The following is a 19,806-nucleotide window of genomic DNA, read 5'->3' as shown; positions in this document are numbered from 1 at the left end:
ACAGTAATTACATTTAATATACATTTAGTTGTTTGAAAACATTACATTGAAATCATATTTAAATGTATTTCCAACAGACATTAAAGTGTATTTTGTTTCACATAAATTGCATGTTAGTACATTGAAAAGTACACTTTAAACGTATTGCACAATTATATATGTATATGATATTTGACTATATTTTAATAACCATATTATTAGTTCAGAACACTTAAATGCAAGTTAACCATAGTTCTAAGATCTCAGTAAAGCAAATTAAAACATACCAAAAAAATTTACACAAACAGATTCTGAATTTCTTATTTAACCATTGTTCACAAATTCTATATATATACGTTGGCAAAGTCGCAATCAATGGTTAGGTGTCTAATTGAGAATCATGTAGTTGATCGATAGAAATGCCAGCACTTCAGATCTAACCATTTTTTTTTTAAGTTTGGAATGTCATTAGACATGTTTGCAACCACGTCAAATGGCTTAATTCTTCACTTATCTTATTCTCAAATAGGTCTTATTTACAAGTAGAGTACTACCTTTAATTTATTCAATCCGAGACTAAAACCTTAATTTATGACTACCATGCATATATCCTACATACACTGTAACGTTTTACGTAGTTTAAAAGAAAAATGCAAACATAGATCTTATATTAAAAGTAGATTAGCATTATGAGGAGTTTTGTGATTTCCTATGTGTGAGATGCTAAATGGTTTTGCATGTATGACAAACTCTAGAGTTTGGATTATAAGCCATTAATCATACATATGTGTGATGTTTTAAGCCTGGATAGTTTTTAAACTTATACCAGGTAACAGTGTTATGTTGTTGCAATGGTGAAAATATGTGCATTAAATGTTCGTGCCTGGGAGTGGATGGATTTTAAGCTAAAGTAATCTGTGTTGCACAATTTTAGTTCCAAGGAGGTCATATAATGAATAAAGTAGTTTATTACTGTGAGATATGACCCCTTTAAGCATTATCATTTTATTTTTGCAAATTAATTTCAGAGGCCAGATTAAATTGGGAATTTTCTGTTATATTTGACTATGTTGTTTTAGTATAGTCTGAGTGTATAGCACTTGCATTTAAACTGTGAGCATAAGAAGTCCCAGTTTTGCTGGAGAAATTTCTGGATAAAGTATACGTTTTGTGTGATAAGTGCACTTTATAAAAATATATCAAAGTGAACTTTTTTCACAAGGGCATACATGGGCCTTTAGTTTGGCAAAATATACACTTTGATTTAACTACAGTTCTGAATGTTTATTTTAAAATACCCAGACGTCACAGGCGCACATTGAATCTTGAGATAGCCAAGGCGGAAAAGGATCCATCTATAACTTCGGTGGCACGAAGGCAGCTCCGGGAGAAAAATTTTTTGGACAGCCTTCATAGGCAGTGTTACGAAATTCAGTTAATACAGATTATGCTGAGAGACCTACGGTCAGGTCAGGTCAGGTGATATCCTACTTTTCCTCATTCCTGCGCAAAGGCACTTTTACAACATCCATTTCTAAAGATCTTCCTGTGCCTAGTTCTGGTTAAAAGGGGTCCACTTTTCAGCAAAATCCGCTGAGTTCTGTGTTAGAGAGAAGACATTTGAAACAAATCTTCTGCTTTTGCCGACATGTATTTATTTGGTCTCTCAGTGATTCTTTAATTAATGTAGCTTAGAAATCGTATTAAATATACCAACCAGAGATTCCGCTTGAGATTCTGATGTGACAGCTGTCCCTGAGGTGTGAAAGCAGACACAAATACCAAAGTCTCAGTCTCAGCACAAATACCAAAGACAGTATAATAAATGATAACTACTATTTAAAAGCTATTTTAAAAGTACTTTGAATTTATGACAACTTTATTCTCTCTAACAGGATTTTTAAATTACAAATGCAATAAAAGATTAAAGGGATAATTCAGCCAAAAATCATTTTCTCATCCTCATGTTGTTGTAAATCTGTATGAATTTATTTTTTCTGATGAACACAAAATAAGATATTTTGAGAAATTATGGTAAGTACACTGCTGATGGTACCCATTGAATTCCACAGTAAAAAACAAAATGAGTTAAAAATGTGTACCATCAATTGAGTGCTTACCGTCATATAACAAAATATCTTCTTCATCATTTATCACATTTCTTATATAATATTTGTTTTCCTACTATGGAAGTCAATGGTAACAATCAGCTGTGTGCTTACCATCATTTATCAAAATATCTTGACTTGTGTTCATCAAAATAAAAAGTAATTCATACAGGTTTAGAACAACATAAGGATGAGTAAATATAGAATTTTAATTTTTTGGTGAACTATGCCTTTTAAGAGCTGGTTCCACAGACCAGGGCTTAACTAAAGTCAGGTCTACTGTAAGCCTTAGTTAAATTAAAATGTTTAAAGCGTCATGAAACACTAACCAACACCTTTTTTAGATATTATCAGAGAGAGTTGTGTTTCACATCATAGAAGACAATGTTAGTATCTGTTAATTTGACATTAGGAGGAAACTAGTTACTGTAATTTTTAGCTTTTTTGTGATATTTGTATGGGCTGTAATGTGGCAAAGCACTGTACAGTAGTACATCATCATGTGTTGGTGTTTCATTATTATTTATGAGCAGTGATGGGAATAACGGCGTTATAAATAAACAGCAAACAGCGTTATTTTTTTCAGTAACAAGTAATCAAATAAATTTCTGTGTCCCGTTATAACACTGTTACCGTTACTGACATTAAAATGCTGTTCGTTACTAAAATTTATCTCACTGAAGTGATTTTCACCTGTGTAGGCTCACTCTCTCAGCCCATGGCCGGATTACCATACGGGCAACTGGGGCAGTTGCCACCAGGGGGCCCCCGACGACATGTCACGTAACATGCATTTTTTTTTTTTTTGCACAACGACATCAAATACAAAAAACACATTTTGTACATAAAACATATTTTGATGAAATGTGCATTTATGCCACTAAAATAAATTAAAACGTGCATGTCAACAGTCTAATGTTTACACACTCACTGTATAAGCGTGACAAATTGACCAATTAAATAGTGTGAATATTTTCTACCAGAAGACATGCCCTTTACGATTGGTACAATCGTAAGGGAGGGCGGGTTTAATGTCAATTCTTGACTAAATTAAGAAAAAAACGTAGCTAGACCACAAAACCAGAAAAAATGGATTGACGCACTCCTAGCGGATATATTAAGCGAAAACAAAAAAAGGAGAAAGACGCGAGAGGAGCAGCTCTTTTACAAAGTGCGCCTTATATCGACAGCTTTTTTAAAAAGGAGGTTGCTAGTTGCTCGTTAGACAAGGCACCTGTTGCTGATGTTAGCAATGAGGCTGATTGTGAGACCACCAGTCCCGCTTGCGAGCCCGAGCCGCCGGAGACGCTCTCGCCACCACCTGGAGCAAGCAGTGCTACACGCGACACGGTCCCAGAGGTTAGTGCAACCAGCTCAAGCACAACCCGTGGAAATATAAATGACCCGTCTTTGTGGGGCACGATGGACGAGCGACTTCGAACAGCGTTAATTGAAAGCGGGGTGTCTGCCTTTCAAAACCGAGCGGCCAAATATCCAGCGTCAACACGGGACGTTGCTGGCGGTAGGAAACGTTCACTAACTAATGATTTATTTTCTTGCCGCTTACAAAATGGAGAAATCGTTTCAAGGGATTGGCTAATTTACTCACCTAGTACTGGACATGTGTTCTGCTTTGCCTGCAAGGTTTTGTCTACAAAAACAAATGTATTTATAACAGGATTTAGCGATTGGAAACACTCTGATCGTATAACTGAACATGAGAAGAGCTTACAGCATAGAACCAACATGATTGCATTAGCACAGCGATGTAATGCAACTGGTACTGTTGATGCATCACTTGTGCGGCAAGTGGAGGGAGAGAGCAAGTATTGGAAAGAGGTGCTGGCTGAGGCGCGTTGTTGCCGTGATAAAGTTTTTAAGTGAGAGAGGCCTACCATTCCGTGGCGACGATGAGCTTCTAGGGTCAGCGCACAATGGAAACTATTTTGGGATTTTAGAGCTGATTTCTCAGTTTAATCCCTTTTTGGCTGATCACATAAAGAAATATGGTCAGAAGGGTAGAGGCAGTACCTCTTATTTGTCTTCTACAATATGCAAGGAATTCATTGTGCTAATGGGGGAGAAAATAAAGCGGGTCATTGCAGCCGAGCTGCAGCATGCCAAATATTTTTCAGTGATTGTTGATTCAACCCCAGACTTAGATCAGTTTGTCAGGTGACATGCATGAATCTTTTGATAGACGGCGTGAGGCAACTTCGTTGTGTGACAAAATGGAACGCTTGGAAACAGCCTTCATGGCCCATTTCTGGAATGCCATCCTACACAGGTTTAAGATGACAAGTGAGCTGTTGCAGTGACATTGATTTAAAGACTGCTGTGCAACTACTGGATTCTTTGCTGTCAATTGTGGCATCACTTCGGGATCAGTTTTCAGACTTTGAAAAGACTGCCATGGGTGTAAGAGATGTGTGCCAGACCTATCAGCACGACCTTCATAGGTTAAGGAAATGGAAAGCATTTGCAGATGAAACCAGGGAGCATGAAGTCACAATTGAGGGGAGCCACAAATTTCAAGTTGAGACTTTCAACGTGATTATTGATCAGTTACTCAGCTGTCTCAATCAACGACTGGATGCATACAGGCCTCTAAATGATTGCTTTGGAGTTCTGTTTGATGGCACCAGTGATATTCGTAAGCGTGCCAATACACTTTCCTCTGCTTACCCAAATGATTTGGATCAGAGCTTTGCAGACGAGCTCATTCAATTTAAATTCTTTGTAAGAGATGAGCAGGATAATTCACCCTCAAAACTTTTGCAGATTGTGTTAAGAAATGGCCTACAATCAACCTTTCCAAACGTGTTTGTTGCCCTAAGACTTTTTTTTGACTCTACCTGTAACTAAATGTGAGGGTGAACAATCGTTTTCGCAAATGGCAAGAATAAAAAATGAACTCAGAACAAGTATGTGTCAGAAACGCCTTAGTGTGCTTTTATTGATGGCTATTGAGTCTGAACTTGTCAGAGAACTGGACTTTGATGACATGGGGACTGAATTGTCAAGGAAGAAATCAAGAAAGAGGCCAATCTTCTAAGGTTAGAGGCATGTTTTGGGCATGTGTGTTGGGAGAAACATAACTGATGATGATTGGCTTAATTTCCATCGTAAGCCAACCAGAGGCAGAGTTCACAAACAAGCATGCACAGTCTGACTCCGAGTAGTGTAAAAAAGTCTGAGCAACTTGGTTACTTTGTTGCTAGATTTAGCAACTTTAGCGACTTTGTTTAAAAAAGCGACTAGGACAAATCTAGCTATCTTTTCTGGCGTGGTTGGAGACTTTTGCAGACTGACATGAAAGCAGTAGGTGCTGCTGCTGTTTCCCATCTCAAAGTTCGGGTTCTAGGTTCCAGACAATTGCACTTGGATGCGGTTCGCTTTCAGTCTTTCACTACGACGTCATGTCGTGACCGTCGAATTGTGAACTCGCTTAGAGAGACCAATTTACTTCGAGAAACTACTAAAACGCCAATGAACATGGCATGCAGGTATTTGCATCTACCGGCGGCACCCCACCGCGTGGGGATGAGCAGCAGGTGCCCATTACCAAATTAGCTTTTCTCATTTCGAAAGCCAGCAGTATCTGCTACTGAGAAGCTACCTGCTCTTATGGAGTACACCATTTGCCGAAGTTGGTTGGACAAGCAGTACCACAGTGGACACTCGCGGTTTCCACTTCTTTCACTTTTTTTTAGCATAAACAACACATTTAATGCAATCATTTTGTTTATACACTAATACAACAAAATTACACTTTTACTCACAGGGTGTAAAAATGGGTAAAATCAGAAGTGGTACGGTAAAGAGACATTCAGAGGGGAAGACAACCATTCTCTGATCTTCAACCAGACGTTTACCGTTAACTGAGGATGAAAACACATTTTTAACAGTGTAATGCACAGTAGAGTATCTTATAATGTAGATCTGCTTATGAGATGCACCCAGCACATGCTCTTTATCATGACCTTAAGAATATCAATATAAAGTCTCATTAACTCACCAGCTTTAAATATCAAGTCTGTCATCAGTGCCACAGAGTTCACGAGAACAAGACCGACTGATCCAAACAAGAACAAAACATTTTTGTTCCAAAATGCTGTAGAGCAGAGTGAAGCGTTTTTGTTAAAAAATATTATTGCCCTTATTTACTTTACAATACCAGTTTTCTATTGAAAACAGCAGAAATCTCAGAAATATGACAATAACTTCTTGTGATTTAAAGTTTAATTGTTGGTATAATTGTTTTATTAGCTTTTATAACATGTCCTATTTGGCACATAAAAAAAGTGACATTTGTGCTGGTTTTAGGCAAAGTTAGTAAAACTATGCTGAAGAATGTAAAGCTTTCTGCAAATGTCTGTAAAGTGATGCTGGTCTGATTATGGTAATCTTGTAAGTAGCTGTAAACAAATCTACATTTACATTTTACTTTGAAATGTGTAATGCTAATAGAAAAATATTAAAAGTATGTTCTGTAAAAAAATTACTTCTATAGACTGCCTGAAGCTTCATTTCACACAGGCACGTGACTGCTTCGTACTTTGATTCAAGGGTTTAAACTGCTTGAAACAGGATGTGCCTCTGTGGGTTGTTAATGTGTATTATTTTGCGTTGTTCCTTTTCTGTTGCATTGCAAAAGTTTATAGGTTGATAGAAATTGATAATTTATTTGGCTTTTGGGGTGAAGCGAGCCGAGCCTAATATATGATCCTAGATTTAGATTGCTAAAATGAATTATGACCGATAGCAACTTTTTTGTTATTTCACATCTTTCATATCATATCATGAAGTAGCCTATACTGGGATATCCCATTCGTGTCAGCATAGTGTAACATATTTTATTTGTTATGCCTAATTGTATCATTAATCAAGCATATATCGGTTCATATATCGGCAATGTGCACCCAGGCCCACCAATCAGCAGTCATTTCATATTTTATATATTGTTTTGAATAGTAGTGTAATAAGCTGGAATGTGTATGACTTTGTGTGCATGCACCTGCATTTCATCCTTTATTATTGTTTTTGTAATTTCAACACCCATAATAAATCGTTATTGTTTTGAGTTAGTATGAGTATGTAATGGATTGTTGTCATGTATTTAATATATGGATTAATTCATTTATTTATCTTTCCATAAATTCATAATTTTTTGCTTTTGAAATGGTTGGAAAACATTTTGGGACATCGAGCTCGTCGAGCTTTGATTTGAATCTTTTTCCAAAAAAAAAAATGTGCTAAAAGCTTTGGTGGTTTAAGAAAGCTTCGCTACGCCAACACTAGTATTCATTATAAAGTTAAAATTTTATTAGGCTGGAATAGAAATACTGAAACTTTGCTGTGATCACAGAACTAATGCAGATCTTATGCTTGAAAAACAACAAAAGAAGTATAAAAAAGAAAACTGATACTTTACTTGGATAATTGACTGGGACTTCAGAAAATATGTTCACCCACAACGCTTGAAGAAATCCAGCCATACAAACCAGTCCTACATAACCTGTCGACACAACCACAGCCTTATTTATTATTGAAAACAAAAGTAGGTATTTTATAATTGATGCACAATTAAAAAATGTTAAATAGAGATTTAATCAAATCAAGTTTTAATACAGTTAATAAAAATATTCATACCTTCTTTATTTCTCAGGAATTCAATGTAAGAGTAAACCATCCACACACTCAACAAACACATCAGTATCCATATCACTTTTTCTAGATAGAAAAACCCTAAAAAAGATAAGAAGCAAAGAGAGTCAAAACACTACCAAAAAAATCACACATAATATCACCTACATTATATTCAAAAAAGCATGCTGATAAATGCAGTTTAAATAGAGCAGATAGAATATAAACATACTGCGCCTTTTTGTGTTAGTCCAACACCCTTGTAAAAAAAACGAACCAGCGAACACTGGCAACACTGGAACAATAATCAATCCTAAAAAAAAGAGACAGTTACCCAGCCAACATTTGTATATAGGGCCCATATGGGTATGAATTGGGCTGAAAAATGGGCCCTATATAGGATTGTCCGCGGGTTCCATAATGGCCTCATGCTAATTGCCCACATGGATTTCATGCAGGACTGCACTTGCCACTAGGTGGGCCCCACCTGGGCAATATGCACAACACCCATATTGGGCCCAGATTTTAGTTTTATGTGGGTACTACATAGGGACAACACGGTCATGAAATATGGGTTGTAAGTGGGATTGTCCGCGGGTTCCATGTTTGCCCCTTGTCAATTACCCATGTAGGTTATCTGCAGGATTCCACTAGGTGTTTGGTGGGCCCCAATTGGGCAATTTGCATAATGCCTATGTTGGGCCCAGATTTGAGTTTTATGTGGGTACTACATAGGGACAACATGGTCATGAAATATGGGTTGTAAGTGGGATTGTCCGCGGGCTCCATGTTTGCCCCTTGTCAATCACCCATGTAGGTTATCTGCAGGATTCCACTGGGTGTTTGGTGGGCCCCAATTGGGCAATATGCATAATGCCCATGTTGGGCCCAGATATGATTTTTATGTGGGTACTACATAGGGACAACATGGTCATGAAATATGGGTTGTAAGTGGGATTGTCCGCGGGTTCCATGTTTGCCCCTTGTCAATTACCCATGTAGGTTATCTGCAGGATTCCACTAGGTGTTTGGTGGGCCCCAATTGGGCAATATGCATAATGCCTATGTTGGGCCCAGATTTGAGTTTTATGTGGGTACTACATAGGGACAACATGGTCATGAAATATGGGTTGTAAGTGGGATTGTCCGCGGGCTCCATGTTTGCCCCTTGTCAATCACCCATGTAGGTTATCTGCAGGATTCCACTGGGTGTTTGGTGGGCCCCAATTGGGCAATATGCATAATGCCCATGTTGGGCCCAGATATGATTTTTATGTGGGTACTACATAGGGACAACATGGTCATGAAATATGGGTTGTAAGTGGGATTGTCCGCGGGTTCCATATTTGCCCCTTGTCAATCACCCATGTAGGTTATCTGCAGGATTCCACTGGGTGTTTGGTGGGCCCCAATTGGGCAATATGCATAATGCCCATGTTGGGCCCAGATTTGAGTTTTATGTGGGTACTACATAGGGACAACATGGTCATGAAATATGGGTTGTAAGTGGGATTGTCCGCGGGTTCCATGTTTGCCCCTTTTCAATTACCCATGTAGGTTATCTGTAGGATTCCACTGGGTGTTTGGTGGGCCCCAATTGGGCAATATGCATAATGCCCATGTTGGGCCCAGATTTGAGTTTTATGTGGGTACTACATAGGGACAACATGGTCATGAAATATGGGTTGTAAGTGGGATTGTCCACGGGCTCCATGTTTGCCCCTTGTCAATTACCCATGTAGGTTACCTGCAAGATTTCACTGGGTGTTTGGTGGGCCCCAATTGGGCAACATGCATAATGCCCATGTTGAGCCCAGATTTGAGTTTTATGTGGGTACTACATAAGGACAACATGGTCATGAAATATGGGTTGTAAGTGGGATTGTCCGTGGGTTCCATGTTTGCCCCTTGTCAATTGCCCATGTAGGTTATATGCAGGATTTTAATGGGTTTTAAGGTAGTTCCCAAATGTACAACATAAGCAAAACCCATCTGGGACCCATATTACAGCTCTAAATGGGTGCTACATGAAGACTACCTGATCTAAAATCTGGGTTGCTGTTGGGATTGTATGTGTTTCTGCTACATCTACTTGAGTTTCAGCTTTGAAAAGCTGTGGGAGAGGTTGAACCAAAAATTTTAAATGTTAGTCTGAACTTGCATTAAACTACACAAGAAAAACTATTTGAGTCTGTCACCATATATACATTTGTTGCAAAATTGATCAAGCTTTCAGAATAGGAAGTTGTAAACCAAAGAATCATACAACCCCCTTGACAATATCTATGCAAAAAATACCCCAAAAGACACAATTCCCAACAAAAGGTACAAAAAAATTATAAATCTTAGGTCAGCAGCTAGTAAATACAATAACTAGTTAGGCTGTAATCAATTTGTTGCAGGTAAATACATTATTTTAGTAAACTGCATATTTAATAAGACATATCCAGTGTTATCCAGTTAACATATTGTAATGAGATGAGTGTGATGAAGCCCTGGATTAGCAGGGCAGAAGAAGCACACAGTGACACTGAAATCCTTTCAAATTCCATTTTTATTTAACTAACCATCATGCCACATTTGTTACAATGGCACAAAACTATTTTAGAACCTTTTAGGGTCTTGAGTGTTTTGAAAAGTATATCCTTCAATAAATACAGTAACAAGATAAAGTCTATTAACCTTTTGGAATTTCATAGCTTTCTAAATAAATTTCAAGTCAAGAATATTGAACAAACATAATGGTTCTAAAAGAATTTAGCAATAAAGAAATGAAAGAACAGAATTATTTAAGAACAGCCAAAAAACTCATAGTGCTTGTGAAAAAAGTATGTGAACTTTTAAGCCAACAAGACCTCGAAAAAGCAAATTGGAGTCAGGTTTTATCACACCTGGAGTCTCTTTAAGATAATGCATTTGGAGGTGTGGACTACAGCTACTTTGAAGTTTACTTTTGGAGTTTATTTTTTTATATGGGCCATGCCTCACCAAAAAGAGCTTTCAGAAAAGCTACAATCAAGAATTGTTGATTTACATGAAGCTGGAAAGGTTTAAGAGTTATGTCAAAGACTTTAGAAATTCACCAGTCTACAGACATACAATCTAAAAATGGAGATGCTTTTGGGACTGTTGCTACTCTACCAAGAGATGGACGCCCAGTCAAAATGACACCAAGAGCACCACGAAGAATGAGGTAAAGAAACAACCCAGAATGACATGCAAAGATTTGAAGGAATTATTGGAACTCTCTGTATGATTGTCTACAACACGTAAAACACTGAACAAGCAGTGTATCCATGGCAGGACACCAAAGAAAGTCACTACTTACAGTACTAAAAGGAACATTGCTATTCCCCTGAAATTTGCAAAATAACAAATTGACATTCCAACAGTGGTATTTATAATTAGTTACATTTATATAGCGCTTTTCCAGTGCTCAAAGCGCTTTACATATGAATGGGGGAATCTCCTCAACCACCACCAATGTGCAGCATCCACCTGGATGATGCGACGGCAGCCATATTGCGCCAGAACGCTCACCACACACCAGCTTATTAGTGGAGAGGAGACCGAGTGATATAGCCAATTAGTATGAGGGATGATTAGTAGGCCAATGGGCAAGTTTGGCCAGGATGCCGGGGCACACCCCTACTCTTTTTCGAAGGACATCCTGGGATTTTTAATGACCACAGAGAGTCAGGACCTCGGTTTAACGTCTCATCCGAAGGACGGTGCTTTTTTTGACAGTATAGTGTCCCCGTCACTATACTGGGGTGTTAGGACCTACACAGACCACAGGGTGAGCACCCCCTGCTGGTCTCACTAACACCTCTACCAGCAGCAACCTGGTTTTCCCAGGTGGTCTCCCATCCAAGTACTAACCAGGCTCAGCCCTGCTTAGCTTCAGTGGGCAAGCTGTCTTGGGCTACAGAGTGATATGGCTATTTGGCAAAATGTTTTGTGGACTAATGAAACAAAGATTGAACTATTTGGAAAAAACACACAGCACTACATCTGGCATAGAAAGGGCACGCGATATAATTGTGAAAACATCATCCCAACTGTAAAGTATGGTGGAGAAAACATGTTGATTTGGGCTTTTTTTGCTGCATCAGGGCCTAGCCAGCTTGCAATCATTGAGGGGAAGATAAATTCCCAAGTTTATCAGACAATTCTTCAGGATAATTCTGTAGAAGGATTGTCTGGGTGATGCAACAGGACAAAGATCCAAAACACCAGAGCAAGTCCACAAGAGAATGGCTTCAGAAAAACAAAATCCGCCTTTGGGAGTGGCCAAGTATAAGCCCAGACCTCAACCCAATAGAGATTTTATGGATTAACTTGAAGAAGGCCATACACATGATAAGTCCAAATATTGAAGCGTGAGCGCTCTTTTGCTGTTAACTGTCATATTAGCAGAAACTTTAAAAAGAGAGCGTTTACTCCGACCTTGTTTGAGGGTGAAAGGTGCACAAAGACGCAGGAGAGAGTGAGAGAGTGGAGTCCGGTTCTTCAAAGCAACTGTAAACTTCCCTCACCACAACGTAAGGCCTGCCTCTCCCCTCATTCGATTGGACAATGGAAAGATGGGAATGACGTCGGGCGCTTTTCCGCCCTCAGCGCTCCTTCAAAAGCTCGTGCTGCGACTGGCGGCAAAAACCACAAGGCGTTCGGCACCCATAAACAGTGTGCAAACACTCCCTGCCTAAAGAATATCATTCAAAAAAGGTGCCTGCAACTGCCATAAACACGTTTGATGTGGTTGGCCTCCAAGTGTGTTCAATATAGACATGAAAGATCAGAAGTTGTGTTATTTTTTAGACACATTATGTTAGATGGAGATCAGATCACATTTTATGAAAAATGTATTTTAAAAAAAAGTATGAAATTCCAAAAGATTTACATTCCTTTTCTAGCCTCCGTATATAGTATAAGGAGGTATGTACTTTGATAAGTTTATTGCAAATAAAATTTGAAAACAATTATATTTAAAGGGGCCATATCATGAAAACCTGGTAAACCATTCTCTGCAAGCATGTGAAAAAATAGGTAATTGAAATTTGGCTCCCCTTGTGATATCAGAAGAGGATCTTATTATAATAATAACACTCCTAAATCTGCACTATCCAAACATGGCACTGCCATTTAGTGCAGAGAGTGAGAAAAAATAATTGACAGCACAACTGAGTTTCAATCTCAACAAATCACCATCATTGTGATCTGTGTTTGCATTTTAAAGGACACGTTTAAAGGACGCAGTTTTGCCCGGACCTGCAAAGTGTCAATTTTAACATGCTATAACAAATTATCTATATGATATTTTGAGCTAGAGCTTCATATATGTACTCTGGAGACACAAAAGATTTATTTTACATCTTAAAAAACTCTTGTGAAATGGCGCCTTTAAAAGTAAATGAAAGTAAGATAATTACAAACACAGTTTTTCAATATTTTACTATGTTCTTCCCTCAACTTAGCCGAATAAATACATATCTCTCTTTTCTCAATGTGTACACTTAAACTTAACTTGCTATTTCGCAGAGTCTGCTCAATCTACTACGTTAGTACAGGCGTGTTGGTTATATTGACCGTAGTTTAAGCAAGAGGGGGAGTAGTCAGGAGTGATGATGTTACTGTGCCCAAGGTCGAAGTGCTACAAACTAAGTGCAATATAGTTATATTTTTTACCATACTTCCTCGTGTAACTACTCATGTAACAGTCTTTGAATAGGGAAAACATTAGGGGTGTGCAAAAAAATCGATTCACATTTGATTAATAGAATTCCAAAAATCGATTCATAAATTTTTTTGTAATGCTGTGTTACTAATGTCCTGAAATTAGTTTATCTCAGTATTCCCATAGATGACGCTGCGTCGTATTCACTCTGACGCCCGCACACTCTTGTCACAGTGTTTCCCACATATTGACTTTACTTGGGTGCGCTGCCCAGTTATATTAACAAGTGCCCAAGTATATCTGGCATCAAATTTAGTCTTTTATGTTTTTCTGTGATGATGACACTCTTTAATAATGACATTTTGTGTGCGTTCACGTGCTCTCTGTTTCTCAATGAATTGGGATGCGACGTGAACAAGCTCGTGTCACATTGTATCCTTCATGTTTCTGAACTTGAGCAGAGTTTTACCATTAGAGGACTTCACGGAGCACCCGCGGCCCGTATGGTTCCGGGTTTGTATTTGAAATGGTCAGCCCGGTCCGGGTCAGTCATAGTTAAATTACTTCGGGTCCCAAGTCTGATTAATATTGTGTGTAAAACCTAAGTCGATCGGAGAATGGCCGTGAGCGCTACCGCGCTAAAGCTTGCGTGCAGTTTCAGCGTGCCGACGGTTTCTATGGCGATAACAACTGGCTCTTTTCTATTATTATTAATAAACCATATCTTTTCCAAAATCTATTGCACTGAATGAGCAAAACTCAAGCTGACTCAAGATTTACAAAACCCAAAGCTGTAATGTAAAGTCCCCTGTCACTAACAGCAAGTAGACTTTTCAATCTGAAATAATGAGTGGATTTAGCTTTTTTAAATCTGCAAGAGAGAAATAGATAGAAAGAGCAGAAGCAGGAAAAGTGCCTATCTAATAGAAATAATAACCATTATAACACCAGTCACATTTATAATCTATAGACCTGCACTGTCTATCATTAATGTACTATATTATTGTATTTAATAGAGTTTGATAAAAAGGGGTCATCTAATTGCTTCATAACAGTTTTTATTTTTGCATAAAGACATAAAGTAACATCAAACTACATTTAGCTTGTTGTGTTTCTTTTCTTTAAAATTGTATATCTACTTCAATCAGTCACATAGGAAAAAGTAAACTACATTTACATAATGTGAATCGTTTGTTAAAATCAAGAATCGTTTTTAAATCGAAAATCGTTTGTTTTTAATCGAATCTTGAGCCCAAAAAAATCGGAATCGAATCGTGAAATTTTCTGAATCGTGCACCCCTAGAAAACATGGACGTGTTTGGTGGCTTTTAAATTCTTCCCTGTTTGGATCTTAATGAATGAATGGTGCTAGGCTAAATGCTAACATATTCACGCCACAATTCACAACAAATAAAGGCAGGGTGCATGAAAGCCAATGTTTACATTTGAAATCATCTAAACAAACACACGCTTACACTAATAGAATCTGGACCTTTTTTTGATAGACCCGCCCCACAAATACGCAACGCAGGAAACGATGTCAGTTAGTAGACATGCTGCTAATTGGCTACAAGTGTGTTTTGGTAGTCGGCCCGACTCCCTTTTCCAAAACTTTATTTTTCAGAAATTGTGCACCCCACCTTTAAGTGCACGCATTGAGAAAATAGAGGTATGTATTAATTCATCTAAGTTGAGGGAAGAACATGGTAAAATATTGAAAAAGGTTTTCCTTTAAGAAAAATAAAAGAACTATGACAGTTCAAATCAGCAACTGTAGTTATAACCTTTCTCAAACAGACATCCTTTTCTGCATTCTTGATGCTCTCTGTCCTCCTCTGTCCCTTGCCCCAGTGAACCAATTTGACAGTGCCTTCTCAGCTTCTTGCTGATTGACCTTGGACATCAGGGCGTTGTCCTTAAGAGCATCTGCAAAACCAAATACATTTTTAAGATAAAAATATTAAAAATGACACATTTGTTCTTTTTACAATGACAGTGTTTGGCATACAGTAGGTATTAAAGGATGGATACTCAAACCGAGCCCACGGGACCCGGTGGTACCCAACGGCCGGGTTCGAATAGACATTTAGAAATTATGTTCGGGTAAGGCATTGAAGATTTGAAATTTAAAACAGCTTATTATAATATGTAGGTAGCCAATGGGCCTGTTTAAAGCGATAGTTCATCTTAAAATGAAACACGCGCATTCACACATCATCTTCTTATTCATCTAATGTTTAATAGCGGGTTGCGAAACAACTTCATAGGTGCATACTGCTACCTACTGTTTCAGGTGCACGTGAGGGCGTATAACACTATACGGGGCTCTCGTTTCTCTGGGGATAGTGTTGTATTAGAGGTAAAAAATGATATAAATACTGTTCGGTTTCTCGCACAAACCGATCGTTTCGTGTCTTAGGACATGGATATGTCGTGTAGCAGGGTTTTATTTGGATTTGTCTGTGCATGTTTTTTTTCTCTTTCGGATTTTGTTACCATCCACTTATACAACTGACAGACTGAAACTGTTGGAGTTAAAAATCTACATTTGTGTTCTACTGAAGAAATAAAGTCACCTACCTCTTGGATGGCTTGGGGGTAAGCTGATATTAGGTGTGTTCATCTTGAAGTGGCATTGTATACACTGATTGATGTATGAAATCAAAGTACTGTAAGAAAAATTAGAGAGCCGATCAAACTAGGCATGCACCGATACCACTATTTCCGCTTCCGACACCAGGGGCCGGATTCACGAAAACATTCTTAAGACAAAAAATAAGAAAGTTCTTAAGATAAATTATAAGAAGTGCGTAAGAATGTTCCTAAGTGCAATTCTCAAACATTTCTTAAGAAGTTCTCAATTTTTTTCTTAAGAATATCTTAAATGTGTGTCTTAAGAATAAAATGACAAGCTTTAAATGAATTATACCCTGCTAATGAGGTAACAATAAATTTATCCATTAATCTTTTGACTACCTTGCGATCATTAACGCGATACAAACGAGTGATGCATTAAGACTACCACAGGATGTTATTCGCTGTTGTAACAGAGGTCAGCTAGTATTAAGGCGGTGCGGTGCGTAAATATAAATCGATAATGTCCCAATCGGTCCGTCATGCGGGCCGAGCGCTCTGAGTGTGCGTGCTTCACTCTCCGTGCCCAAGGCTTTCGTCTCCCGCGACCCGCGCGTCAAGAGACGGACGCGGAGGGTCAAGCGTGCGTGCCCGCAGTTTCGGAGCCCTCGACTCACATGACGGAGCGATTACCGGTCCGCCTCCCGCTTAGAGCGACTTTAAGCTGTTAAGTAATTTCATAATGAATAGGCTATTATGGAGGAAGTTACATGTTTGGTAATATTATCACTAATACTTATTTGTGTTGTATGACATATTACTGAGTAAGCTATTAAACTTCATTATATTCCTCTTTAAACTAATCTATGTGAAGTAAACTGATAAAATTGCCATTTCAGACTACAAAATACAACATGTCACATTTAAAACAATCACATTAACTTATAAACATCTTACATTTTGAGATTTAAGACTACTGTAAGGTTATCCTAACTTTAAGATGTTATTTAAGACAGTTTATTTTTCGAGAATTGGAATTCTTCTTAAGTTTTTTCTTAAGAACATACTTAAGGAAAAAAATAAGAACTTTCTTAAGAAGCTTTTTTGAGAATACAAAATATTCTTAACTTTTTTCTTAAGCTTGAATTTAAGATAAAAATGGCAGTTAAGAAGATTTTTCTTCTTAAGAATGTTTTGTGAATCCGGCCCCAGAATTCTGTTACAACACTGCTTATTCAATGTACAATAAACAGTTAATAATAATAATAATAATAATAACAATGTTACTAAATTCTGAACAAAAATGTAATTCAAAATAGTCTTGCATCGTGATGTGCATCGTACCGTGACCTTGTATCGGGATACGTATCGTATCAGGAAATTGTTGGCAATACACAGCCCTAATAAATACAATGCAATTTTTTATCTTCCACTTTTTATGGAGCAGCAAATCCCTAAAGAAGTGCTGCTTGGCACACTTGACTGCAACTACATATCTAGTGAGGTAAGAAAGCAGGCCATGATGCATTCTATTGCAGTAGGGAAACTTTATATTCAAGAAACGTTAGCAAAATATTAAATTCTAAATACTTACATGGTATTGAATAACAGCTACTACGGATCTGAAATAAAAATGACAAAATTATATGAGTTAACAGCTGGCAAATACTCTTAAAGTTCACTAACCAAGTCCATACTATACAGTATGTAGGCTACTATCTTTTTTTCATGTAAAGTTAAGCATAGAAGTGCAACAACAGTCTTGTTATAACGCTGCACCTAATTGCTTCCCTATATCCAAAATGACATTAAAACTTGTAACTTAATAGATATCAGTGATCAAACTGAGCAAACAAAATAGTGCTCTTTACAACAAAACATGCAGCCAAACGAAAACGTGATTTCCATAGGAGGGGACAGCCGTCAATATTATACTTGAGTTAAAATACAGTAATTCGTGTTATCTAATATTATCAAACTAATGTGTCACAAAAAGCACTCACATCTGAACAAACATTACTTTTTAGAGCGAATCAGACGCCAATCGTCGATGGATTTTCTTCCTGCTGTAATCATGGCTGTGATTCAAGTGAACATTTTAACTTACTTTGTCAGCTCGCGTGCGTTTATCCGGGTCTGACGCACAGGTCGCGCGAGCATTTTCTTCTTCGAATACATTTACCGCTTTTGTTTCAGTAGATTGATAGTTCACTTGCATCCACTTCATCTAACACTCCTATTGGCGTGTTTTTAAGTTTCACGACGTTACGAGAGAGAAGTGCTGCAGATGTTCAGATGATTCAGATTCAGATTCAAATTGATTCAAACCGTTCAATCAATACCTATTTTAGAATCGACCCGGTACAAAACAGTAATTCCTTTTGTGAAGAATCGACTCGTTCAAAAGAGTCATTCATTCCCAAATCAAATGCTTCGGCAAATTGTGAAAAAATAACAATAATCTGACGTTCGCATTTCGTACTGCATTAAAATAAAGTGCGTCGTGCAAAACTGAGTGCATGTCATTTTCATTAGAAGTATCATCGAGTTAGGAGTAAAAGTAAAAATACCCACTTTAACTGTTAAATATATCCTAAAGTGCTTCTTAAGTACATGTAACGTTAACAGAGTAAATGTAGTGTGTTAATACTCTGACAATTTAAAAACGCGACCGTACGCATTCACCTAACGTTAACGAGCTTCGCCACTGAATAACATCCAAGAAAATTTTAATGTTTGACTAACGTTACTTGAATATACTTTTTATCAACAGTTTAATGTCATATAATGTAATAAAACAGACCTACTCACCACACTTCGAGCTTGCAGCACTGCACTCCAGTGAAGACAGCAAGTAATTAAAATGTACCAGCTCCAACTGGCTCAGCAGAGCAATGCGCATGTCCTTTTTTCTTGGCGCCGTTTTTTTTTTAAATGAATACAACATATGTTGTATTCATTTAATACAACGTTTCTGAATAAATATACCCCAAAACACAATGTGCATATAGCTCTTACGAAAATTAAACATGGTTTTATTGTGGTAAAAGTGTAGTAACATATTTTTTTTGTGTATTGGTTACTATCAGCAAAACCATGGTTGTACTACACTTACCATGGTTTTACTATGGTTTTTTGGTTTTAACTATAGTAAAACCATGGTTAATTTTCTACATGAAAGTATAATAGCTCATTGAAAAAAGAGACAATAGCCTACCTAACGAAAATTAAGCATGTTTTTTGTGGTACAGTAAAATCCCTGCTGAAAAAAACAGCATCAAACCAGCATGGGAAATATGCTGGTCTATGCTGGTTTGATGCTGGTTTAGCTGGTGGTCACCAGCATACCAGCACCAAAACACAACATAAGCATATGGTTTTACTACAGTAACCATGTTTTGTTGTTGTTGTTTAAACTGTAGTAAACCATGTATTTAATTTTCATAAGAAACTGTAGAAACTGTAGCCCATAGATCCCAAATAAATAAAATCCAGTAGCCCTGTTCACATGACCTTAGCAAACTGAAGGTAGGAGCATCTGTTTGGAGAGCAGTGGCATCCTGCTTGCAATTCTGCCATTCACGTAGTGACGGCAGCGTGGTGACTTCTTTTTCGAGGGCGCACGATGCAAATCTCATCACAACGTATGTAGCCTAGTTCCTAGTGGCATGAGTTCAGTGTTAAGTTAGTGTCTTGCAAGTATTTTGTGAGCGCCTCTTTTATTACAAATCCTTTCGATGTGTGTCCAGCAGGCAGGGGTGTCGGACTGGGGGTAAAACCAGTACTGATTACCAGGGCCCCAAAGGAAGAGAGGGCCCTTGA

At 37.9% G+C, this 19,806-nt stretch overlaps 1 protein-coding gene and 1 long non-coding RNA gene across 3 annotated transcripts; both read right to left on the bottom strand.

The window, feature by feature from the left end:
* Window positions 1-972: 972 nt before the first annotated feature.
* Window positions 973-8,378, bottom strand: LOC135733852 (uncharacterized). Its single transcript, XM_065252632.2, has 8 exons — window positions 7,966-8,378; window positions 7,740-7,835; window positions 7,522-7,605; window positions 6,106-6,201; window positions 5,870-5,968; window positions 3,697-3,738; window positions 1,697-1,734; window positions 973-1,579 (listed from the first exon to the last, which is right to left on the bottom strand). The coding sequence occupies exons 1-8, from the start codon at window positions 8,093-8,095 to the stop codon at window positions 1,532-1,534; spliced, it is 633 nt and encodes a 210-aa protein (XP_065108704.1). The 5' UTR covers window positions 8,096-8,378; the 3' UTR covers window positions 973-1,531.
* Window positions 8,379-10,239: 1,861 nt separating this feature from the next.
* On the bottom strand, window positions 10,240-18,867 carry LOC135734273 (uncharacterized). Of its 2 annotated transcripts, XR_012336312.1 has the most exons (5): window positions 18,796-18,853; window positions 17,579-17,606; window positions 17,329-17,384; window positions 15,991-16,079; window positions 10,240-15,336 (listed from the first exon to the last, which is right to left on the bottom strand). It is a non-coding gene; the product is annotated as an uncharacterized lncRNA (long non-coding RNA). The 2 variants fall into 2 exon arrangements; XR_010527235.2 differs by lacking the exon at window positions 17,329-17,384 and having other exon boundaries at window positions 10,241-15,336; window positions 18,796-18,867.
* Between the last annotated feature and the right edge of the window lie 939 nt (window positions 18,868-19,806).

The sequence above is a fragment of the Paramisgurnus dabryanus genome, chromosome 3 (genome assembly GCF_030506205.2).
Source record: "Paramisgurnus dabryanus chromosome 3, PD_genome_1.1, whole genome shotgun sequence".
In the NCBI taxonomy this organism is placed as follows: Eukaryota; Metazoa; Chordata; class Actinopteri; order Cypriniformes; family Cobitidae; genus Paramisgurnus; species Paramisgurnus dabryanus.
Note: the sequence above shows the minus strand (reverse complement) of the source record. Positions and strands in the feature narration are given on the sequence as shown.